Below are 26,822 nucleotides of genomic sequence, written 5' to 3' on the forward strand. Positions count from 1 at the left end.
AATCTTATTGAAGATCCCTTGTATGTGGCAACTCACTTCTCTCTTGTGGCTTTTAAGATTCTCTCTGTCTGTAGCTTTTGACAGTTTGATTATAATGTTTCTCAGTATAGGTCTCTGAGTTCATCCTACTTGGAATTCATTGAGCTTCTTGGCTATTTATGTTCCTATCTTTTGTCAAATTTGGGAAGTTTTGGACCATTATTTCTTCATATAATCTCTTTGTCTCTTCCTCTATTCCTTCTGCTTCTCGGACTCCCACAGTACATATGTTGGTCCACTTGATGGTATCCCAAAGGTTCCTTCTGCTCCATTCACTTTTTTTCAGTAGGTAATAGGGGCAGCACTAGTTGCCCACCTCTGTTTAAGTGCCTCTGTGTCTCCACCTCTTTGATCAGAAGCAACAATCAGTGATCAGAGCACAGACCCCTGATATTTGGAGGATGGGGCCCTTATTGCCCATCTTGTCTCCTGCAGGCTGCTTGCATGCAAGTAGCTCTAGGAATAAGTGCATGGCTGCCTGCCACTGCACTGGGAGGTGAGGGCTAGTGGGGGGGACTACTGCTGAGTTAAGTGCAGAAATTAACTTCGTTTGGCATCCAAGCCTTCCCGTAAAAGTTACAAGCCTTCAAAAGACTTCAGAGTTCCAAAATAGTTATATGAGACAGATTCTGCTGATGAGTGTATTGTCTAGGTTGGGAGATTGATTCTTGGTGCCTCCTACTCTGCCATCTTCCCAGAATCCTCTCCTGTAATAGTCTTCTAAGTGGGCATGTAACTCAGAAGCAGTCAGATGGAAGAAATGCATAGGGCAAGGTATGTGGGAAGGGGCTTGGAGCCTCCAGGCCCTCTCTGGGTATGCCACCCTCCCAGCATCCTGGAAGCTCTCCAAACCCCATACTATCGGGATTTTTATGGAGGTTTCATCGTGTAGGCAAATTGGTTATTATGTCCATTTCTAGCCTCTTTCTCCTCTCTGGAGAATGGGAAGTGGGGCTGAAAATTTCAAGAACAGGGCTTGCTCTTTCTGGTGACCAGCTCTCGTCCAGGAGCCCACCAAGAGTCAACTCACTAGAACAAAAGATACTGCCATCACTCAGGAAATTGCAAGGGATTTAGGAACCGGGGTCAAAGACTAAATGTTAGAACAAAAGATTCTCCTAGTACCCTTATTTATAAGGGTTTTTATGAGCTCTGTATCAGAAACCGGAGGCAGAGACCAATGTATATATTTTTTCTTTTATTTTACAGGCATGTAACTTTTAAATTTGATTTATTTTGCATAACAAAATGCATATAAGATTCATCCAAGTTGTGTGAATTAATAGTTTTTATTGCTGAGTAGTATTCCCTTGTAATGATGTACTGTAGTTTGTTTAACTGTTCGCCTATTGAAGGACATCTTGATTCCACTTTCATCAATAAAGCTGCTGGAAACATTTGTGTGCAGGGTTTTGTGTGGACATAAGTTTTCAAATCAGTTGGCTAAATACCTAGGAGTGTGATTGCTGAATCATATGGAAAGTCTATGTTTAACTTTATAAGAAATTTCCAAACTGTCTTCCAAAGTTGTCGTACTGTTTTGCATTCCCACCAGCAGTGAAGGAGTGTCCTGTTGCTCTGCATCCTCACTAACATTTGATATTGTAGTTTTTTGGATTTTAGCTATTCTAGTAGGTATGTAGTAGGGTCTCATTGTTGTTTTAATTTGCATTTTCATAATGACAAGTGACGTTTAGCATTTTTCATATGCTTATTTACCATCCTTATATCTTCTTGACAAAGTGTCTGTTCAGATCTTTTGCTCATTTTAAAAGTTTGGTTGGTTTTTTTCTTATTGTTGAGTTTTAAGAGTTCTTTATATCTTCTGGATACAAGTCCTTCATTAGTGACTTTCAGATATTTCTCCTAATCTGCAGCTTGTTTTTTCATTCTCTTAATAGTGTGTTTCCCAAATGAGTTTAATTCTGATAGATTCCAATTATTTTTTCTTTCATGTATCTTACTTTTAGTGTTGTATGTTAAAATTCTCTGCTAAAAGTCTAAGAGATTTTCTTTCATGTTCACCTACATATTTTGTGGTTTTGTGCTTTACATTTTGGTCTGTGAACCATTCTGAGTTAATTTTTGTATAGGTCATGTGGTATGTGTTAAGGTTCATTTTCTTGTATATGGTCATCCAGTTGTTCCTACGCACATTTGTTGATACAAACTATCCTCTCTTCATCTAATTACCTTTGTACCTTTGTGAAGAATCAGTTGACTATATTTGTGTGGATCTATTTCTGGGCTCTGTTCTGTTCCATTGATCTGTGTGTCCATTCTTTTGCCAATAGCACACCGTCTTGAGTACTATAATGTTATAGTATAGTAGCCTTGAGCTCAGATAATGTGAATCCTCTGGCTTTGTTATTATTTTTCAGAATTGTTTTGACTATTCTAGTACCTTTACCTTACCATGTATATTTTAAAATCAGTCTATTGATATCTACAAAAAAGCTTTCTGGAATTTTTATTTAGATTGCAATGAATGTATGGATCAAATTGAGAACAATTGACATCTTAACAATAGGAAGTGTTCCAATACTTTAATGTGTAATCTCTCTCCATTTATTTAGAGCTTCTTTGATTTCTTTCATCAGTATTTTGGAGTTTTCCATGTATAGTTCCTGCATGTTAGTTAGTTAGTTGTTAGACTTATACCTAAGTACTTTCCCCAATGCTATCGTGAATTTTCTTTTATTTCGAATTCTAAAATTGTTCATTATAGGTATATAGGAGAACAATTGAGTTTTATATTTGACCTTATATTTTGCAACCTTGCTAGCCTCAATTATTAGTTCTGGGAGTTTTTTTAGGTTCTTTGGGGTTTTCTATATAGACATATCATCTGTGAATAAAAATAGTTTTATTTCTTCCTTTCCGATCTGTATGCCTTTTATTTCTTTTTCTTGCTGTATTAGGTGGGACTACAAGTACAGTGTTGAAAAGGACTGGTGAGAGAAGAAATCCTTTCCTTGTTCCCAGTCTCAGGAGGAAAGCATTCACTCTCCATTAGAAATGTGTTAGCGGGGCTGGCCCCGTGGCCGAGTGGTTAAGTTCGCGCACTCCGCAGCAGGCGGCCCAGTGTTTCGTTGGTTCGAATCCTGGGCGCGGACATGGCACTGCTCATTGGACCACGCTGAGGCGGCGTCCCACATGCCACAACTAGAAGAATACACAACTATGTACCGGGGGGCTTTGGGGAGAAAAAGGAAAAAATAAAATCTTTAAAAAAAAAAAAGAAATGTGTTAGCAGTAGATTTTTTGTATATACCCTTTATTAGGTTTAGGAAGTTTCCTTCTGCTTCTAGTTTCTTGAGTTTTTTTTTCATGAATGAGTGTTAAATTTCATCTATTTTTTATTGTTTGGTTCTCAAATCAAATAGGATGGGTCTTTTAAAATGTCATTAGCTCTTGTTTTTTCTTACATAATTAATTTAAACATAATTAATCTTTATTTTTGTTGAAAGGTAAAGGCTAAAATATATTTTTAGTGTTTAATATATAACATGAAATGAATGTTTCATTTCATCGTGAAGTAAGTAAAGGCAATTTATTATGTAATTTAAAGTAATATACTGCTTATTTTTTTTTAACCTTAACTACAATTATATACCACACGAAACAATGAAAAATGTTTGAAAACGTTCCTTAAGGGTGAAGGTGAAGTTCTCTATTATCATTAAAGTAATTTTAGAATCATAAAGACACTCACTGTATAATTTATATCAGTTTGAGAAGTATCTAATTTATGCAGTGGACTTTTTAATTTTAAAAAGTCATTTGCATAGTGTTAGGAATTTCATGATAAAAAGGTATGGTTTTTAAATAACATGGTTTCCTGTAATTTTGAAGAGACATCTGATGACAAACACTTAGTAAAATTGAAATACTAGTTTCTCTCTGCGTTGGGGGGAAGAACTGGATACAGAATAACCTGTGTCAGAGCCGTGGAGCACAGCCCTGCTCAGCTCGCTGTGGCAAATGGGCAGAAGGTTAAGCCATCAGTCCACTTCCCAGTGTCTACTAACAGTGGCTTTCTTTGTGTTGCTTCCCTTGTTAGCGCAATGTAGCGAGTGTTATTGAGAGGTAAGACAAAGCAAGTCTTACATTAGACACTGATGGCTTTTTTAAAAGTTGGAATGGGATGTTATTGAATGTTCCAAAGAGTATCTTGATAGTACATTTTTATGGAAACCACTGTTCCAGAGTAAACTGCATTGGAAAGCAAATCAACATTGAGACATCAGTGATGCTCAGGTAAATATAAATAAATTTTATGTATCTAGTGCTGCACCAGTTTTCGAGAGTAATGTTGTGGGCTGGGGGAGTGATTTTTTGAAGAAAGAACACTTTTTAAAAAATCACCAGCCATAGGTTTATTTTCCTTAGCCACTTAATTGTGGTAGATTTTTATATAGATAAACCTTTTATTCATGAGATGTAACTTTAAGCATAACTTAAAAGGGAAATCAGTTAATATAAGTATAGAATTATTTAGGATCTTTCCTATAATGGCTGCAGAGTATTTCTTGAGCATCCATGCAGATTAGATCTCGAACAGCTGCATGGAGCACACAGAAATCATGACTCCTGCCTCTGAGAACCAACTTGAATAAAGTCTTTCATCTAAAGATCTCACTGTTTGTCTATTTCATGAATCCCTCATCTCATCTCTGAAGAGCTCATTCAGTTTAATACAGTTCAACTTTGTGGTTTAGAGCTCTAGAAATTACTGTTGTAACTTAGAATGCACAAAAAAAGATAAGTTAAAAGTAATCTCAGAATTTTTTAAAGAATTAGATAAAATTCACTCTAAAATGATTTTTTTTCAGAGATTTAGAATGATAACTAGGGATTCTAATTCAAATTTAACTAGTTATGTGATCTTAAATAAATTATGTGTCCTCTTAGTGTCCAGTTTCTCTGTAGTTATAACAAGGCCTAGGAGAGTTAAGAGAGATAAATGTATTGAAATGCTTGTTAAATTCATTTGTTTTATATAAATTTAAAGTGCTGCCATTCTGCCTTCTTAGTCCTTCTCATAGTCTGAGCTTCATATTACATCCCATGTTCTGTACGAAGTGTTCTGCAACCACTTTAGCAGTATTAAACTGGAAAAGTCACTATCATATCATTTACATGTAATTTGTTAAGAAAATGTCAGATATCTTTTCCTCTTCTGGGTACTTATATCACATATTGCCACTTATTTGGCAGTAACCCATGTATTGCCTCTCATTTTATGTTTTTTACTTCTTATTCCTGTCTGTGTGTTATGAGTTCTTTGAATTCAGGGATCTTGACTTATTTGAACCTTCACAGAAATTAATGTATAGCGCCTTCTAAGTATAGAATAAACTTCTGAGATTTTTTGTTTTCATTGCTTTGGAGTATCCACATGTGTGTTCTCTTCCGATAGTAGAGATGGTCAAATCTGACTGTAATTTTACTAAGAAACTTATTTGTTATATTAAAACCAGTTGGTTATAATCTTAGAAATCTGGTATAATTTTTTTTTTCCTTTAAGCCTATGACTATGAGGAACCAGAGAAATTTTAATCCAAACATTTCTAAATCAGAGTAGCAAAAACACAAAAGGAGTTTGGGTCTTATATATTAGAAACAGAGTAATGTAGGTGGCATTTGTATATGCAGTTTGTGAATATTATTGGCATGAACTAAATGCTAGGCCCTCTGCTATAGCCTAGAGACATAGTGATTTAAACAAATGACAAGATCCCTACCTGATGGAGCTTATAGTCAGTAAACAGGCAAAATATATTTAAACCAGACAGTAACAGTGTAATAAGGATTATGCATAAGAAGGGTGGTGTGAGAGGGTGAGCTACTTTGTATTACAGTGATTAGAACAGGCCTTTTAGAGAAAGAAGCAAAGTAAGACCAGAAGGTTAAGGAAGTGCCTGGGCTGTGGTCTCTCAATATGGTTTCTCTCTGAAAGTAATCAGAGTTCTTGGAAAACTAGCTTATTACAGGTCTGGAATAGGAACTGTAAAACAAAACAAAACGAAAACTGTCAAAGTCTATTGGGGTCATAATAAGGGAACCAACTTGGAGGGACTCTCACTGACTACAGGTGTAACACTTGGAGCATCAAAAGAAGAGTGATTGCAATGAATTGAAACACATCTATTATTCAAAGTATATGAGTTTATAATGTTACTTTAAAAATATACTGTTGGGGCTGGCCAGCGGCATAGTGGTTAAGTTTGCGAGCTCCACTTCCGTGGCCTGTTGTTTGCTGTTTCGGATCCCAGGTGTGGACCTATGCACTGCTTATCAAGCCATGCTGTGGTAGGCGTCCCACAGATAAAATAGAGGAAGATGGTCACAGATGTTAGCTTGGGGCCAATCTTCCTCAGCATAAAGAGAGGGATTGGCAGTGATGTTAGCTCAGGGCTAATCTTCCTCAAAAAAAACAATTCGTTGTTCACCTTTGGGCCAATACTGGACAATCAAGTATTTATCTTGCCTTTCCTCTAAGAACTGTACCTCAAGATAACCAAGTAGTTCAGGGGGGATAGTTCTTTAAAAAAGAATTCCAGGGGGCTGGCCCTATGGCCGAGTGGTTAAGTTCGAGCGCTCCGCTTTGGCGGCCCAGGGTTTTGCCAGTTTGGACCCTGGATGTGGACATGACACCGCTCATCAGGCCACACGGAGGCGGCATCCCACATGCCACAACTAGAAGGACCCACAACTAGAATATACAACTATGTACTGGAGGGCTTTGGGGAGAGGAAGAAGGAATTTAAAAAAAAGAATTCTAGCTAATAAATGCAGAAAGAATGATAAACTGTTCTAACAAAATGACATCAAATACCTAGGCAGTGGAATTTTTCACATTTTTCTATATATACTTTTGAATACTTTGTGTTAGGAAATTTAAAAATCAGTTTAAAGGAGGAGCAGTGAGAACTCAGTAGGTAGGAATGGGAATGGGAGGAAGATACTTCATGCAAATAGGAACAGTATGAACAAGGCACAGAAGTGAGAAAATGCTGTACCTATTTCAGGGAAGCGTTAGTAGTTGGCTCCCCAAAGTACAGGATGTGTAAGTGGAAGTATTGTGGACATGCTGTCATATGTGAGTTTTCAGAATACACAGTAGCTGGAAATAGTGAAAGCAAACTATTGCCAAGTTCAGGAAGAATTCGAGGTTCAAAAGAGCTTCTCTACAGTTCCTGCTACCCTTTGGACTCATCGAAATAATGGTAAACAGAAGCATTCAACAATGGATTTAATTAAACCAAATTGATTTGGCAGCAGACCTTGGTAGAAAGGTACCATGTATAGAGTGCAGCATTGATTCTTCTTGGGCAAGCTGTGCTTAAGGTAGGCAGTCCATTAACTAATGTGGTTGTTCTTCATCTCAACATTTTATTTATTCTTTTTGAAGTTGGATGTATAGGGGCTGGCCTGGTGGCATAGTGGTTAAGTTTGTGCACTCCGCTTCAGTGGCCTGGGGTTTCCTGGTTTGGATCCCGGGCACAGACCTACACACTGCTCATCAAGCTATGCTGTGGTGGCATCCCACAGACAAAATAGAGGAAGATTGGTTCAGCCATTAACTCAGCAACAATCTTCCTCACCAAAAAAAATTTTTTTAATTGCATGTTATAGAGATGAGTATCCCAAATGATTTCTAATCCATTATATTGGACCCTGTTACAGTATTAGGGGACCACATATGTTCGCATCTAAAAGTAATATGTTCTATATTCAGAATAGTTCAACCTCACTTGCCAGTAAAATAGTCTTCTCTGTTGAAATCCTGATACCCACAGTACCTATCATAGATAAACATTCTGTTTTGTCCAGGTTCATATTGTATTCGTAACAATAAGTGGGTATATTTCTTTGTAAAACTAATTTTTTCATTTGTGCCATGATATTATTTAAAAAGAAAAAAACCCTTAAAATCTGTCTTAAAATTTTCTGATATGCAATAGCACTAAGGTTTGTTCACTAATTTTACAAGCCAATGTGTATTTGTCTGCTCCAAAGTAACTGTGTTGCTGCCTTTCCTGGTATATGAGAGTGTGGTTGCTGGGGTTTAGAAATGCCTCACATGCCACCATAGAGGAATGGTGGGAAATTGAGATGTCAAGCTGTGTAATCAGAGCTCTGTGGAGGTGGACTGCTGCGTTCCCTGTGATATACCAGAGGTAGTTTGTTTTTATGGCTGGTCAAATAGTTTGGTGGAGTGAAAAGCATATTAATTGTTTCAATTTTCCCATCTTTATACTCACTCTTTTCCTAAAAATGAAGACAGGAGAAGACTGTGACAATACCAAAACAAGTTATATGTTCTACCATTTATCATTGGTTCTTTACTTCTGAATTAAATTTACATTTAGAAAGATGGGATTTGCTAAGTAATATATTTTAAGGAAAAGATCTTCCTTTATGGTATAATACTTCTTTTATAAAATATATATATATTTTTTTACCAGGGTATCCAGAAGTTGGCTAGTCAGTATCTGAAGAGAGATTGGCCTGGAATAAAAACAGATGATCGGAATGATTACAGGTAACTTAATAAGTAGTTCTTGCTCATTTTCTTTAAAAATGGTTTCACTCAGAGCCATGTCACATATAGATAACATAGATTCCAGTTTTTTAAAAACTTGCTTCTTTCCTTTGCTATGTTTTTAGACATAATTTCAAAATTATCAAAATGTTAATGTTCCACAGCATATGTAGATTGTATGAAATAGATCATTTTCATATATAAGCCAAGATTATATTTTGTTTAATTAATTAATATTCACATACGGAATTTAAAGAAAGTAGATGACAGTGAGACACAAATTGTTTCCTCAGTGACCTACAGATGAAACACACTATTGCAATAATAATGAAACAAGATTATAGTTTCTACCATGATTATTGGTTCTTTATTTCTGAAACAAATTCTAAATTTGGAGAGATGGGATTTTGTGAGCCTAGGGGAAAAGAGTTTCTAAGTAAATATATTCATATGTAAAACAAAGTATCCAGAAATTGGCTAGTCAGTTTACCACATACAAATTTAAAAGAAGATAGATGACAGTGGAATATGAATTGTGTCTTCAGTGACCTAGAGATATCTTTAAAGTATTTGTAATTTTGTTTAGAACTTGATGTCCTTTATGAGCTTAATTTGGAAGTATTTGTTGGCTTTTGTGCTCAAGACTGTCCTTAGTGTTGAGGGAACTAGAAGTCAAAGACTAGATTTCAGAGCTTGCACTCTGGTTGGAGTTAAGACTAACGCCCTTGAAACAACAGCAGAGAATCCAGGGTAATTAGTAACTCAATATTGAAGTGTATTGTTTGGAGTCTGAATATGAAATCAAGTTGCTGGATTGAAGACTGACAACATCAGATAATTTAGCAGAGCTAGAGAACTGAAGGATATACTACAAGACACCCTAAGAGTTCTTCACAATTTCAGGACTGACTGATAACTTGGAAGGTGTCATGATAGATGTAAACAATAGACCCATATAGAATAATAAAGCAAAACAGGAAAATAAACAAAAATAGAGATTTATTTTGGACTTTCCAGTATCTACAAAGTTCATCTAAGGAGGGAAGAGAGAGGAGATAACTCGCAGTGAGAGTGAGAGTGATATGTTCAGCATTGCTGGCATGAGGAAAGCCTGACCAAGGAAGAGATTGCTTGCTGGAGAGTGAAGAAGGAGTCCAACTAATAGATAGGCTATATTGCAAGTTCGTTTGAAATTCAGGGTGCAGGTTACCAAGGAAATAAGGATAAAAAGGCTCTGCTCTGGCTTCTACAACCTAATTTTAAACAGTACGTTAAGCCAGCTTTTACTAAATATTTACTGTATGCCAGATACTATGCTAAGAATGTTAGCCTATCTCCCATGATCATCAAAACAACCCTGTGAGGTACATATAATTATCTTCTTTTTACATATTAGGAAACTAAGTCATGGGTTACATGCCTTACTCAAGGTCACACAGCTATTAAACACTCAGTCATTTACTTATTCATTCTTTATTCATGAAATAGATGTGAGATACCAGCTACATGCTAGTGTTATAGTAGACTGTAGGATTAGAGAGACTAGAAAATATGGTGCCTGTCATTCAGGAGCTTACAGGAGATGCCACTATAAACAGTTGCTGTATTGGGTAGCAATGCAGGTGCATTGATTCTGTGGAGGAAAACCCAGGCCTCTAGAGCTGAGTCTTAAAGGATGTGCAGGAGTTTCCCAGGGTTGGGCAAAAGGAATTCTAAGCAAAAGCAGCACCTTAAAGGCATGGAGGCATGAGAAAATATGAACATTAGGTAAGAATGAGCAGTTCAGTATGGTATGTGGGTTGGAGCGTGAGAGGAGTGGTGGACGTGGGTGATACATAGATAGGCATCCTGGCAGACTTTACATGTCACAGAGTTTCCTTTTTTATTCAGAAGATAAGGAAGCATTGAAGAATTTCCACAAGAGGAATGACATGTTCAGCTTCACTTTAGTATTAGAATGAAGGTAGATTAGAGGGATGTGAAGAGGAATTCGGAAAGGATAGAATTGCAGGAATTTAACCCCTTGCCATCTCTTATTTGAACCATGAAAATTGTAGTAGGAATTAGGTTGTGGGGGAATCTGAAGCTAGAAGACTTGCAATTGATTTGGCAGAGTTTTGTTTTTTGTGTTTGTCGGATTTGTTCTGAGACAAACTATAAATCCTTTTCTATAACTATCAAACTATAAGGTAGTTTTCTTGGTATCTGAAACAGCTCTTGGAACATAGAAGACACTTGATAAATATTTACTGACTCTAATAAATATTTACTTACCTCTAATGACATAGAGAGAGGGAGAGGAAGGACGATAAAATGACCTCTAGGTGTTTTAACTTACACAACTGAGAGGATGGTGGTGCCGTTGTGGAAAAAAGGCAATAGTAGGATCAGGATTGAGGGTAATAAGGACAATTGTCAATTTTTTTGTTTGTTTATCGGAAGTTTATTTTAGTTCTAGTCAATTTAAATTTTCCTATTAACTTTTTTTTGTATTTGTATTGGTAGTTTAAAAATTCTTATTCAACTAGTGTATACTTGTTGCATGTGCAACAGAGAGTAAAGGGTATAAAGTGCAGCCTCCTCCTCTTTGCCAAGCCTCTTCCATTCACATTTCTACTCCCCTAGAATAACTGCTGTTAAAAGCATGTGGTCTTTTCTTCCCTCTTTTTCCTGTGTGATGTATACGTGAACGTACAGAATTATTGTATATGTAGGCTTCTGTAACTCCCCACACACCCCTCCCCCCGCCCCCTCAGCCTCCACACATACACTTAAGGAGTCTATTTTAGACATCCTTTCATGTCAGTATGTTCAGATCCCCCATTCTTTTTGATGGCTGTGTTAGTGCCATAGTATGGATAAACTGTAGTTTTGTTATCCATTTCTCTGTTGGTAGTTGTTTAGTTAATTACTATTGCAAATAGTGCTGCAGTGGATAACTCGTGAATGCACATAGTTATATCTTCATGCACTGTGAAAGTATATCTATAGAATAAATTCTTAGAGACGGAAATGCTGGGTCAAAGGGTTTATACCTTTACAGTGTTGTCATTGTAAATTATTCTTTATAAACTGTATATTTTACATTTATCCTAGTTTGACTTGACATTGCACATTTCAGACAGGGCATGTGATCAGTCTTTTAAAATTTTTCCCAGTGTGATGGTACATGCACCATTTAATGCATGGAAACTAGATTTCCATAACACTGCTTTCTCTTGGACCTTTTTCTTTTAATCTTTGGGGATGGGTTTTCAGTTCCGTCTTAATCTGTACAGGCTGCTATAATAAAATACAACAGACGGGATGGCTTATAAATAACAGAAATTTATTTCTCACAGTTATGGAGGCTAGAAGTCTGGGACCAGGATGCCAGCATGGTTGGTTCTGGTGAAGTCCCTCTTCTGAGTTGCAGACTTCTTGACTTCTGGCTGTGTCCTCACATGATGGAAGGGGTTTGGGAGCTCTGTGGAGTCTCTTTATAAGGGCACTAATGTGTCTTATGACCTAATAACCTCTTGAAAGCCTCATCTCCTAATACCATCACCTTTGGGCATTAGGATTTCCATATATGAATTTTGGGGGGACATAGACATTCAGACCATAGCAAGTCCTCTCTATGTTTTTCTCAGTTTCCTCAGCTGTCTAGTGACTGTTTTTTTTTTAAAGATTTTATTTTTTCCTTTTTCTCCCCAAAGCCCTCCAATACATAGTTGTATATTCTTCGTTGTGGGTCCTTCTAGTTGTGGCATGTGGGACGCTGCCTCAGCGTGGTTTGATGAGCAGTGCCGTCTCCGCGCCCAGGATTCGAACCAACGAAACACTGGGCCGCCTGCAGCGGAGCGCGCGAACTTAACCACTCAGCCACGGGGCCAGCCCCTCTAGTGACTGTTTTAAGTAATCTTATCTATATTCCTATCTTTAAAGATTACCTATAAACTGTAATGATCATGTTTTTATTAACTCCTCAGCTTGGGAACCAAAATGTCAGCTGCCTCCAACTTTGACTTCCTGATCTCACTGTCTGTTAGGAATGTTAAGTAGTTGCTTCTCTGCCTGTGATCTCTCCCCTTCACAATTCATTTACTATAATATCACCAACCACGTGAATGTCTTTGTAAAAGAGGCCTACTGTCTCGCCCCTGCTTGAAAATCTTCTATTGTTTCTCCTTGCCAGTAGGGTAAAATTAATTTTTCTTTTAATGATATTCAAAGCCATGAAGAAACCTGGCCCCAAATTCCTTTTCTCTCTTCATCTCTAGCCATTTCTCCTTCTTTCATCCTTGGTTCCCCAACCCTTGGGTATCTCAAGCTGCAGTTGTATTGCTGTTCTTATCACACCTCAACTGGACTGAACTTAGTCATCCTCCCTGCCTTTACTTGTGTTAGCTAGGCTGAGGATGTTCTCCCTGCCTGCTATCAAGAGCGATATATGAACACTTATTTATTAAACACCATACTTGCTCCTTGTTATCAGCTACTATATAAATTAATCTTAGATTATGAACTTACTTATCACATTTTCTGGAGTCTTCCTGGTGTGTGGTGCTATGTTTCTAGGCCTAGGGAAGATCTATGGTTTTGTTTGTTAAATTTTTTTTCTTTAGTTTTTATTTTGAAATAATTGTGGATTCATGTGCAATTTTAATAAATAATATAAAGAGCATTCTTAGAGTCACCCAGTTCCCCCAGTAATAATATCTTGCATAACTATAGTACACATCACAACCAGGAAATAAGACTTTCAAGTCTTATTATTTAAGAAATACATTTCATAAAGCTATAGCTGCCATAGACAGTGATTACTCTGATGGATATGGGCAGAGTAAGTTGAAAACCTTCTGGAAAGGATTCACCATTCTAGATGCTGTTAAGAACACTCGTGATTTATGGGAAGAGGTAAAAATACCAACATTAGCAGGAGTTTGGAAGAAGTTGATTCCAGCCCTCATGGATGACTTTGAAGGGTTCGAGACTTCAGTGGAGGAAGTAACTGCAGATGTGGTAGAAATAGCAAGAGAACTAGAATTAGAAGTGGAGACTGAAGTGCTGCAGATCTCATAAAACTTCAACAGATGAGAAGTTTTTTTGTGGATGAGCAAAATAAGTTGTTTCTTGAGTTGGAATTTACTCCTGGTGAAGATGCTGTGAAGATTGTTGAAGCAACAACAAAGGATTTAGAATATTACATCAGCCTAGTTGCTAAGTCAGCAGCAGAATTTGAGAGGAATGACTCCAATTTTGAAAGAAGATCTACTGTGGGTAAAATGCTGTCAAACAGCATCGCATGCTACAGAGAAATCAGTCCTGAAAGGAAGATCAATTGATGCAGCACATTTCGTTATTGTCTTATTTTAAGAACTTGCCACAGCCACCCCAGTCTTTCCACAACCACCATCCTGATCAGCTGTTAACATCAAAGCAAGACCCTCCACCAGCAAAAAGATATAGCTCGCTAAAGGCATAGATGACGATTAGCATTTTTTAGCAATAAAGTATTTTTTGATTAAGATATGTACATTTTTAGACATAATGCTATTTCACACTTAATAGACTACCATATAGTATACACATAACTTTTATATGCACTGGGAAGCAAAAACATTCGTGTGACTCACTTTATTGCGATATTTGCTTTATTGTGATGGTCTGGAACTGAGCCTGCAATATCTCTGAGGTATGCCTGCACTGGATTGCTATTCTTGAGTGGGAGGTTATATAAGGTAGTGTAAATGTGAGGGATTGGCCTTCAGAGCACAGGTAGTTCATCCAAGTAAAAGGAGGGATGACAGAGTGTATGGGTACAGAGGCAGAGAAATTGGTAGACGTGGTGGGAGCATATGGACATTATCTTCTGGTAGCTTCATTGTCAGCTGAAAGTGTGGTCATATTAAGGGTTTGAGATGAGAGGAAAAGGTGGGAAATAATTGTCTAGAAGAGTGAGAGAATAAGTGGATTAGGGAAATGTATTAGGATTGTGGGTTAGCTCTAAAGAGTTATGAGAATTTATTTGACATCAATTTAACGTGAGACCAGGTATCATGATTTTGGTTTTCTCCAGGAATATTCTGCTGCACAGACATTGGTATAGTGTAAACAGAATTTTGGATTTAACCAAGGTTGGAATTTGTAGGTCGTAATGATGGAAAGAGAGAGGAGCAAGGGTAATAAGGGTGTGTACATAAGGGAGTGATTATAAGGTGGACCATGAAACCTAGGCTGGGTAAGGAGCTGAGAAGGGAGATTTTGAGAGGAGGTGAGAGAGAGTGGGAAGGGGGAAGGATCAAATGGCTTGTGGGTTCTGATAGGGTTGAGTAATTGTTGGAGTCAGAATCCTAGAGGGGGTGAGTGGCAACAGTGTTGGTCCGAGATTAGATGATTAGAGCAGAGGGGTAGTTATTGGTAATGACAAAATGTGTATTATGACCACTGGAGTGCTATATCTGAGTGAATAGCCTTAGAAGAATTTCACAACCTCTCTGAGCTTTACTTTTCTCATCTGCAAAATGGGGATAATGCCTGTCTTACAAAGTTGTCATGAGGATTGAAGGATATGATAAATGTAAAATACGTGATATAGTACCTAGTACGTCATAGATTCTTGAAAGAATGTTCTTCCTTCCTTTCTTTTATAATTTTGAGCCTCATTTCTTGAACTGAGCAGAATAGCAAAATACCATACTTACCTTGATATCTTTCCTTATGCTTCAAAATTACGTATATGAAGCCTAGTGAAATAGAAATATTTTAAAAATCACTCTATTACCCATTATTATTTTTCCCCAATTGGAATGGAAAACACCACTGCTCTTGGAACTACCACTATTGTGTTAACAAGAAGTACTTACATTTCTGCTACAGTTCTGCTGCTATTATTGTTTATTCATTTAAAAGAATCTGTGTGCCCAGAGTTTTTATAGCATTTGCATTTAATTGTTAAAATAGCCCTGTGAGGTACATCGTGCTGGTATTTTTGCTATTTTTCCACTTGCCAGTTAAGGAAATGAAAGTATAGTGAGATGTGCTATGCATAATTATATTAGTTAAACCAGCACTTGAACCCAGGTCTTCTGACTGACTGGCAACTGAACTCTATGCTTTTCAAGATACCTAGTTGCTGAGGATATGTTTGCCTGCTATAGGTCTGCTAATCTCTAAAGATCTCTTTTTAGACTATATAATGAAAGGATTTTTCTTTTTATTGTACAGTCCTCATAATTTATACATTCATCCATTTATTCTTTTTTTCATTCAACAAATGCTTATTGTAACCTTTCTAAATATTAGGCCATGTGCTAGGCCCTTGGAATACAATAGTGAGAAAGACATACACCCCTGTCTTCATGAAATTTTCACTATAGCAAGAGGGACAGACATTAATTAACAGTTATATAATTGAAGGAAAGTGCTGGAGCCATGTGTACAAATAACAGAGAGGGACTTAGCTGAGTCTGTGGGTTGGCTTAGGGGTGATCATGAAAGACTTCCCTGAGGACGTTACATTTAAGCTGAGATTGGAAGGATCAACAGCCGTCAGCTGGATGGAGGGGCAAGGGAGGAGGGTGCTACCTAAGGGGAGAGCACGGATGAAGGGATCTGTCCTTCCTTTTTTCCTTTCTTCCTTCTCTCAGATCACAATTCTCATAACAGTTCTTTCTCATTTTCATTATGATTTAAAAATGTCTTTTAAGTGTAAGTTAATAGTTACAAAGCATAGCACTGAATTTTTCTCTCAGTGCATTCTCTGAGAAAATCGGTTATTTAGATTGCTTAGGAGGGCCTGTGGTGAGCTTATATCCGAGGTTCCATCGGTTGTCATACAGTAAGTCCACAGAAGACATTAATTTTGCTGTTGTTCTTTTTTTCCAGTTTTATTGAAAAATAATTGACATATATCACTATATAAGTTTGAGGTGTGCAGCATAATGGTTTGATTTACATATATTGTGAAATAATTGCCACAATAGGTTTAGTTAACAACCATCATCTCATATTAATTTTGCTGCTCCTAAGTCCATCAGTGCTTCTTTGCTGGCACAGCACAAAGGATCTTTTTTCCAAAGGAACGTTAATATACCTTTGCTTAAATACATGAATATTTCTATCTAAACTGATTCATTTGGTATATTACACAAACTAATTCATTACACAAACTAATCATTTGTGTAATGTAATCATAATATACAATTTCTAGGTTTTTTAGTTCTAAGTGGGATGGGGACCCAGGCAGTTTTTTTCTTGTTTTTACACTGTCATCCATTGACCCATAGCTAGCATTTTGTGTAGCATGTGGGCTCGTACACTGTTATCATGGAAAATCTGCGTGACACAAGAAGGGAAGACCCAGGAGACAAATATCATAATCTATCAGTGCAAGTACCTCATTTTTAAGAATAAAGTACACTTCTTACATCCATTGTTATGATAAGTTATAAAATATGTTCATAGCTTGTGTGGGAGCATACCAGAACTGACTAAGGCATTTAGCAAAGTAGAAGAGAAGGTTTGAAAAGGAAGTTGGCTACAAAAAGCCAAGGATGAATAATTCTTTGACTTTACCAAGAGATTGCTGAGCACATTTATCAAGCAAAGGTGATGGATGGGACTTGCTTGGAATGACTCCAAGCTACAATGTGAGGCTGGCTAAGCATTAATTGCAACAGAGAAACAGATGTAAAGCAACCATACCATAGACTGCTTTTGTCAAACATGTAGACTTCTCAAGCACATATGCATTTGTTCATATTTTATTCCCAGCCACATCAGTTTATGTAAGAGAGTATTATGATGTAGTTGAAAGAGAATGTACTTTAGAGGTACCCAACCTTCATCTCAGTACTGCCAAATTCTTGTGTGATCTAGAGCAACTCTCTGAATCTCTCTGAGCTTCAGTTTCCTCATCTGTAAAATAAGAAAAATATCTTAATGAAATAATGAAACCTGATATTCATAATGATAACCTTGAGAAAGTGAAAGTCCTGGACAAACTGAATTATTCACTAACTTTTTCAGTGTTAGCTTTGTCTGGAATTGTAATCCTTGTATCAGTTTACTCCAGTCTCAAGAATAGCTAGGGAATCAGAACAGCCCCTTTCCAAACTATAGAGGAATAGAGTATATGCCGTGTTTCTGTTTATGTCCGCTAAAAATATTACTACCTATCAACCAGTACAAAATCACTTTCAACTATAAAGAAGATATTCATTCTGTTTGTCAGTGCTAGCCAGTGAGCAAAAGGTTAGCCAACTTCTTCTTTCTTTTCCATGCCTAATACTTTTCTGTCCCTCTTTGAACTTAGGAGCATGTATCCTGTTTGGAAATCTTTTCTCGAGGGAACAATGCAGGTAGCCCAGTCTCGGATCAATATATGTGAAAACTATAAAAACTTCATTTCTGAGCCTGCAAGGACAGTAAGAAGCTTAAAAGAACAGCAACTAAAAAGGGTATTGTTTCTATTTGTTCTTTTCTTATATGCTTTTTAGTATCTCAGTGCTACATTTGTAATCTGTGAGGTTATATTAAATTGCATTTAACACAGAGCTTTTCTATATGGTCATGAATGTTTCTGATTTCGACATGGATTTTCTGATTTCAACATGTTAGTAGGATTTTTTAAATTTCAACGTGTTCCCTCTAACAACTGTGTTTTGTTAACTGACAAATGTGAGTATAATTTGAAACTGTGGACATTCTGAAAACTCAGTAAACACTTCTGACAAATATCACTCTTCAGCTTACGTAAATAGATCTACTTAGTTTCACAATATTGGTATAGTTTGGTGTATATTAAAATAGTTAGAATGTTATTAATCCCACTGTCTTGAAAAAATGTCTTAATCCAGCCATTTTGTATAATAATTTAAAGGAAGTTGACACATTTTGACCAGCTATAGCAAACTTATTACCAAAAATGGTATTCTGTCAAGTTTATAGGTTATATAAAAGTAAAAGTTTTCAAGTGTGTTTCTTTGATTATATAGAAATTAAAAATTCATAGAAAAAAATCGTTATTAGATGTGATTTTTATGAAAAGCTTGCTCTTAAAAGTAGATGATTAAATTGTGTCCTTTTTGGAAATAGAGTTACAAAAATAGAGATTATCATGATGCCTAATCAGTAAATTTTTCTAATGGAAGTATTAATGTTTTATAAAATATTACAGTAATTATTTAAGGAAATAATATTTCAGAAGCCATCCAGTGTTTTGATTCTAGCACTCATTTGGATTTTCAGAACTTTTTTGCACACAAAAACTAAAAAACTTATTCTTCCTTGTTTGCCAAAGATGATTTCAGTAGCATGAAATCAGTATGTTAAATGTATATAGTGTGTATATAAAATTTTAACTTCTTTCAAGCATTCATGTAATATCACTTAGTTTTAACATATTTGTATAAGAATGCCCTTATCTTTGCTCAAAATTACCTCTTTCAAAACAAACATGGTGAATAAACTATGTGACCACTGACCAAACAATGCTTTCTAGTTGGAAGAAAATACGTTGTGTGTGTGTGTGTGTGTGTGTGTGTATCCATCCATGCATGCAGAGAGAGGGTAGGAGATAGGAATAGAGAATGAATGCTAGTGTAACTTCCCAACCAGGGGGAAATACTGCATTTCACATAGCCAGTGCATTCACGAAATGTAACTGAATTACTGGAATGTTGTGACTTTCTCAGTATCAGAGTCATTTCAAAGAGTTTACCTTTTGTGCTTCTTTTGTTGTCTCTAACCTGAATTTAACTAGCCTTCCTGGCCAAAGAACATTTGGTGAGAATTGACAAGTCCTCATATCTGTGAATTAACTTGTTTTATATTATAGCTGATAATAATGGTGTTTATGTTCCATCTAAGCAATTGTTAAACATTAAGTACATATTGGGCATACCTGTCAGGGCTCTAAGATTACAAATGACAGAAACCCACTTCAAACTGGCTTAAGCCAAGAAGAGAATGTATTAGTTTGCATGACTGAAAATTCCAGCATAGATGGAATCCGGGCAAGAGTGGATCCAGGTGCTCAAATGATGGTATCAGAATTCAGTCTTTCTTCCTATCCATTAGCTCTGCTTTCCCCAATAGCTTCGTTCTTCAGCAGCTCTCTCCACATGGTGGCCCCCAGAGTACCAGATTTACAAGTCTTACAGCTAGCAACGCTACATTTTTCATTTTCCCAAAAGTTTCAACAGAAGTACCAGAATTGGGGCTCATTGGCTTATCTTGGGTCACAGCCCTCCCCTTGAGTCAGGGCTTTCAGTCCTCATGCAAACTACATGGACCAAAAATGGGGAAGGATGATTCTCCAAAGGAAAATTGAGATGGATTCCCCAAGAAAAAACAAGGGGAGTAGAAAGAGCTAGCAAAAGCAACAGATAGCCACTATAATTGGCTTCTCCAGTTGTACTTCCAAAACTTTACAACCAAGTGATCAGTAAATCATCTATTTTCTTTCTTTTCTTGTCCAACCCTCCCCCTTTCTTTTGCCTTCTTTTGGATTAATCTCATATTTTTCTTTACTTTTTTTTTTAATTTTAGTGTGATAATACAATATAAGATCTTCCCCCGTTAACAGATTTTTAAGTGTATGATAGAGTATTGTTATTTCTGTAGGTACAATGTTGTACAGCAGATCCCTGGAACTTGCTCATTTTGTATAACTGTAGTTTTCTACCTATTGATCAGCAACTCCCTCTTTTCTCTTCCTCCACCTCCTGCCAACCAGAATTCTATTATTTGCTTCCATGGGTTTGAGTATTTCAGATACTTGGTGTAAGTGGAATCGTGTGGTATTTGTCCTTCTGTTACTGGCTTATTTCACTTAGCATAACGTCCTCCAGGTTCATCCATGTTGTTGTATGTTGTAGGATTTCCTTCTTTTTTAAGGCTATAATATTCCATTGTATATATATGCCACACTTTTTTATACATTCATGTGTGGACCGACATTTTGGTTGTTCACACATTTTGGCTTTTGTGAATAGTGCTTCAGTGAACATGGGAGTGCTAATATCTCTTCTAGATCCTCATTTCAGTTCTTTTGGATACATAGCCAGAAGTGGGATTGCTGGATAATATGGTAGTTCTATTTTTAATTTTTTGAGGAAGCACCATACTGTTTTCCATAGCAGCTGCACCGTTTTGCATTTTGCACAAAGATTCGAATTTTCCACAACCTTGCCAGTGCTTGTTGTCCTCTGGTTGGTTGGTTGGTTGGTTGTTTTTTGCTGAAGAAGATTATCCCTGAGCTAATATCTATTGCCAATCTTCCTCTTTTTTTTTGATTAAGGAAGATTAGCCCTGAGCTAACATGTGTGCCAGTCTTCCTCCACTTTCTATGTGGGTTGCCACCACAGCGTGGCTGATGAGTGGTATAGGTCTGAACCTGTGAACCCAGGCCACCAAAGTGGAGCACACTCAACTTAACCACTATGCCATGGGGTCAGCCCCTGTCTTGGTTTTTTGATAATAACCATCCTAACAGATGTGAGGTAATAACTCATTGTGATTTTGATTTGAATTTCCCTGGTGATTAGCACAATCTTATTTTATTATTATCAGTTTTTCTTCTGTTATTAGCTTTTGAATTTTATAGTTTTATACTATGCTTTTAGTAATTACCTTGGAGATTACAGTATGCCTCCCTGACTTAGAACAGTTTACCTTGAATGCACTTTTACTGTTCTCCAAACTTTGCTCTAAATAAATTTATTAAAATCTACCTTGAATTAGTATTTTACCACCTCATGAACAATGTAAAAATCTTCCAACAGTATAATTCCATTTACCTCCCCTTTATGACTTTTATGCTGTTAGACCTTTTGACTCTGTCCATATGCCTTTTGTACTTTTTCTGTGTTTTCTGTATTTCTACTCTTTTTTCTCTCTGTACTTTAGTCTGAATATTTTCCACTGATATCTTGCAGTTCATTAATACTCTGTTCTGCTATTTCTAATCTGTTTTTAAAACTTATCTTTTGGAATATTTTTTTTCCTTTGGAATCTTAATGTATTTTTCAGTTCTAGAATTTTGACTTTTTAAAAATGGTTCCATGAAGAGGTGCACTTCTCCATGTTTTTCCTTTATCTTCTTGAATATGTTACTCCTAATCTCTGTTTCATAGTTTCACCATCTGAATTACTGTAAGTCTCTTTTTATTGTGTGTTGTTTTTCTTGGGTTTTGGTTATTTGGGTCTGCTATTTTAGAATGCCTCACGATGCTAGACATTGTGGATAAACATTGTAGAGGCTCTGGAAGATGTTTTCTATTTCCAAAGAGAGTATAGGTTTCTGGCAGGCAGAGTACTATCAGATCACCTTGATCCTATTAGGGTCTGGTTTTAGGCTTTTTAGGGCTGGTCTGTTTCACTTTTGTCCTTGTTCCTAGGGTCTTACCTGAAAGTGTGGGGTGCTTACCAAAGCCCTTCTACTGTGACAAGACTTGGACTCCATCCTTTGTCTTCTCAGCATCTTGTAGCCGCCCTGATTCTCTGATCACTGCTCAGCTCCCTTAGTCTTTCAGCTCCTGTCCCTAATAGGATTTCTTGAAATTTCACCCCACACATGTCATTTTTAGAAGTCAACTGATGACTCAGGCAGAAATTGCATACAGAAATTTTCCCATTCTCTCCATTTCCTAATTGATCGTGTTTCTATACAACCTTTATGTTTATTATTTTTTTATTTCTGGATGAAATTTTTATTTATTCTGCTTTATTTAATCATACCTCTGTTTTTAGATATTACCACCAAGTCTGCAATAAAAGTTAACTTTTTTCTTTTAAGTTATTTTCTTAGGATAAATTTCCAGGACATGACTACTGGGTCAGAGAAGCTACTAGTTTGTGGGACCTAGAAGTATTGGCCCAAGTTACTTTTATTTTTATCCCTGAATTCAAGATATGAGCAAGTCTGTCTATCCTTGTATCTGTGTCATCCTCAGGAATCATACTTTTAATTTCTTCACTAGGATCCTGAATTATAATATCCAAACTTTCCATCATTTTGCATGATCCCTTAGCCTTAATGTAAATTTGTACTTATTTCTGTGTCTGCTCAGTGCTCATAACTCTTGGGAAAGAGCGGAGCGTATATCACACCAAGGCTCTTCTTAGCACAGGCATTATTAAGCTCTTTTTAAGTATGTAACTTAGTCCACTCCAGAAAACTGGATTCCTACAGAAGAAATTTATTTTAAAAGTTGGAAAGTAAATCCTAGGTAATCTTTTCCTTTGCAAATTAAGTTTGATGAGTTTTATTTAATAAATATTTTTGGTATTTTGCTATGCGCAGAGCACTTCCCTTTAAAGAAGAACCCAAGATACTCTGACTGGAAGCAGTTCACTTGGGTGATGGAAAACATTTGGTTGTGGATTTACTGAATGTTAGGGAAGAAAGGATCACAAGTGATCTCTTCAGTGTGCATACAGGCTATCTCTAGTGTTGGTTGATAAACAATATCACAGAAACTTATGTAAAGGGAAAAAAGCAAGTAGGAAGAGAATCAACCAGAGTCTTCTGACGCAATTTTTGAGAAATTCTTTTTAAAGATACGAACTACCACAAAATGCATCTGATATTATAGCACATATGAAAAGTAATTTAATTAATAACCTTTTATAGATGAAAATGAATTAAGTAATTTCCATAAGATGTTTGTTTACCCAGGACTAAGGAGAGATGTCTTGTTCTTCAGAGGGTAGGAATGTAAGGAGGAGTGACTGTGTGTACGTGTGTGTGTGTGTGTGTGTGTATGCTCATGTACAGATGGTGTTCGCTGTGTGTGGATGTACTGAGACCCTATCCACATGGCTTGCAATCCCCAGGAAAACCTTGGACCTACTGTGTTTAGTTTCCTCTCAAAAGACTCAAATTAGCAGACCCTTTCACTGCATATGTATCACCACAGGACTCTCAGGCTTCCCTTCGTTGACTGCTTTTTCTGAGGCTAAGCTCCATTGTTTTAGATGAACATTTAGATACCTTCCACCTGACTCCTCTTTTAGATAATCCATCCTATTTTCTCATTAAACACAGTTGTATCTTTCAGACCATGCCTCAGTTTTTGGTTTTTAATATCTAATTGTAGGCATGGAGCACTCTCTCAGCTCTTCACAGTTGCAAATGTCCCATTATGGGGATGTTTAGCACTTCTCTATGGGAGTGTCAGGTTGTCATAGTATTATTTATTATAGAAGAAGAGGTTTCTGTATAATAAGTACTATTAAGAATTAAGGAGAGGGGGCCGGCCCAGTGGTGCAGCGGTTAAGTTTGCATGTTCTGCTTTGGCGGCCCGGGGTTCACTGGTTCGGATCCCAGGTGCAGACATGGCACCACTTGGCAAAAGCCATGCTGTGGTAGGCGTCCCACATATAAAATAGAGGATGATGGGCATGGATGTTAGCTCAGGGCCAGTCTTCCTCAGCAAAAAGAGGAGGATTGGCAGCAGTTAGCTCAGGGCTAATCTTCCTCAAAAAAAAAAGAAAAGAAAAATTTTATGCAAGATGAAAGCTTACTATTTTAGTATATCTATACAATGAGAGATTAATCAGCCATAAAAAGGAGTGAATAATTAATACATGATACAACATAAATGAACCCTGAAAACATTATGCTAAGTGAAACAAGTGGGTAAGGCCACGTAATATAATTCCATGTATGTGAAATGTCCAGAATACAAAATTCGCAGAGACAGAAAGTAGATTAGTGGTTGCCAAGGGTTAGGGGTAGGGGGAAGTAGGGAATGACTGCTAACGGGTATGGAGTTTCTCTTTAGGGTGATGAAAACGTTCTGGAAATAGATAGTGGTAATTGTACAACCTTGTGAGTATACTAAAAACCACCAAATTGTACACGTTAAAAACGTGAATTTCAGGGTCAGCCTGCTGGCACAGTGGTTAAGTTCATGCACTCTGCTTTGGTGGCCTGGGGTTCACAGGTTCAGATCCTGGGCATTGACCCATATACCGCTCATCAAGCCATCTTGTGGCAGCATCCCACATACAAAATAGAGGAAGATTGGCACAGATGTTAGCTTAGCAACAATCTTCCTGAAGCAAAAAAAAGAAGAAGATTGGCAACAGATGTTAGCTTGGGGCCAATCTTCCTCACACACACATACACAAAAAGCTTACTATTTTAAGATAAAGTATTTCTAAAGGAGACCTTAAAAACATGGTTATCATAAATCTGGGGTACACATTATAATGGGTTACATGGTAAATGATACCATCACTTCCTCACTATATGACTTTGGGTAAGTTATTTAACTTCTTTAAGTCTGTTTCTTCATCTTAAAATGGGGCTAATAATATGAATATTTTATCACAGAGTCATTTTGAGAACTAAATGTGATAATACCCATAAAGTACTAAACATAGTGCCTTGTGTCTGTGTCCATAGGGAGTTTTCTTAAGTGTAACTAAACATTCAAACTCTCATGGTTATCGTAGGCCACACCTGCCATGAGGCTTACTTAGAAGAACATTATGACAGAGAACACAGTTGACCAGCAGAGCAGTATCCAGCATTAGTAGAATTGGTTCTCCCACCAGTGTATGTCTCAGTCTAAATAGCCAACCAGAGTTGTTCTGTTTGGTCCCCCAGGCGACAGGTCTGGGGCGAGGGAATGAGATTCACATGTGCAGGGGTAGCCCCAGGACCTAAAGGAGACTAAAATCTTTCGTTACAGCTCTACAGACAGAGCTTCCAAGTCCCTGCAAGGGACTTGTCCAGATACAGGAATCACCGTATTCACGGAGCCCACAGCCAAGCCTTCTCCATCAGATATTGATAGTTCATTTGTAGTTTCTCCCAAATTGATGCAATTTACCTATAAGGGTTCATAAGCAATGTTGCCGAGTAATATAGTTGACATGCGTCTTCATCAGGTTTCTGTTGAAACACAGACCTAGAAAGTTAAGCCAAGATCCGGTTTTCATGCAGAGGAGAAAGAGAGAGTGGGTTTTTTTAACCCTTTATTTACAGCCTAACACTTACGAAGTGCTCAATAAATGTGCCCATAGGGAGCCTTCCAGATCTTTTACTTTCTGTAAAGTAGTGCCTTTCTTAACACCTAGCAATTTCTGGGAAACTCTAGCCTGTATGTCACGTGTCTAAGTTTAAGTTTATTTGTGTGTTATCTTCACTCTTCTGATGTCCTTGCTCTACTCCACACTGTTCAGCCTGGAACGATAGTCTCTCACCGATGTCTCCTGTGCTTTGCTAAGCTTTTGTCAGTCTCCACCACGTGCTGACAGAGCTATTGCAGGCTCAAGTTTCTCAGTAGGGGCTGCCCTGAACTGGGCTCAGGCTAGAGAGACTGTTCCGTGGTTTGTTTCACACTGGGAAAAATGAGTCCCCTTGGATGTCCAGAAGGGTCCCGAAGCAGTGTTACTTTGGCCCCAATTTGTTATAAGAGTTTATTGATTAAACATTTCTTTGAGTTATTATGTCTGTCCCCTCTCCTAGAACGTATGTTTCAAGAGATGAGTTGGGGGAAGTTTTGAGTAACAATTGTTATGTGGTACCCAGGTTTCGTGCTTCTCTCCTTCATTTTGGGCGTATCAAGTGAGACTTCTCAGATTTCACTCCTTCTTTCCTTGGGGTGAATTCTTCAGTACCCTTTGCACCATCAGTTCCCCAAACATGTAGAGAGAGATATAACGTATATTAAGATTATGAAGAAATACAGAATTGCTTTATTCTTTTGCCATTATTGCCATGATATCTGCAATAGCGAGGGCATTTTCATTGTTGATCTTCCTCCCTTACTGTCGGTCAGCAGCTCTCAGAGGTTATTTCTCAAAGCAGAATTGTTAAGCAGACTGTGACACGGTGCGATCATTCCTTGAGCTGGGGGTACCAGCTGTTGTGCATTGGATTTTAACCTGCAATTTGAAGGGGACTAAAACTGCTGATTCTTCTCCTGGATTTCTATCCCAAGGGCATAGTGCACAGACCTGAGGACAAACTCATTTTCTGTAAGCCTGAAAACTAAAATCATAATAATTGCACTTTTTGTTTTACAGTGTGTGGACCAGTTGACAAAGATCCAAACCGAATTACAAGAGACAGTGAAAGATTTAGCTAAAGGCAAAAAGAAGTACTTTGAGACTGAACAGATGGCTCATGCAGTACGAGAGAAAGCTGACATCGAGGCAAAGTACGTGTTTTAGAATTTCTGAAAAAATGATTTGGCAAATAAATATTATTTTTGCCAATACTTTGTTTTCT

General features: G+C 37.2%; 1 protein-coding gene across 9 annotated transcripts in view; it reads left to right on the top strand.

The window, feature by feature from the left end:
• FCHSD2 (FCH and double SH3 domains 2) overlaps nt 1-26,822 on the top strand; it is a 280,728-nt gene that overhangs the window by 139,333 nt on the left and 114,573 nt on the right. For 7 of the 9 annotated variants that reach the window (XM_070274437.1, XM_023645793.2, XM_023645796.2 and 4 more), the window contains 3 exons: nt 8,514-8,590; nt 17,889-18,033; nt 26,618-26,751. In XM_070274437.1, the coding sequence (XP_070130538.1) occupies nt 8,514-8,590; nt 17,889-18,033; nt 26,618-26,751 (356 nt within the window). The remainder of the gene's footprint in view (nt 1-8,513; nt 8,591-17,888; nt 18,034-26,617; nt 26,752-26,822) is intronic. The other 2 variants (XM_070274441.1, XM_070274440.1) reach the window with 1 other exon arrangement.

Source organism: Equus caballus, chromosome 7, assembly GCF_041296265.1.
Source record: "Equus caballus isolate H_3958 breed thoroughbred chromosome 7, TB-T2T, whole genome shotgun sequence".
Taxonomy (NCBI): Eukaryota; Metazoa; Chordata; class Mammalia; order Perissodactyla; family Equidae; genus Equus; species Equus caballus.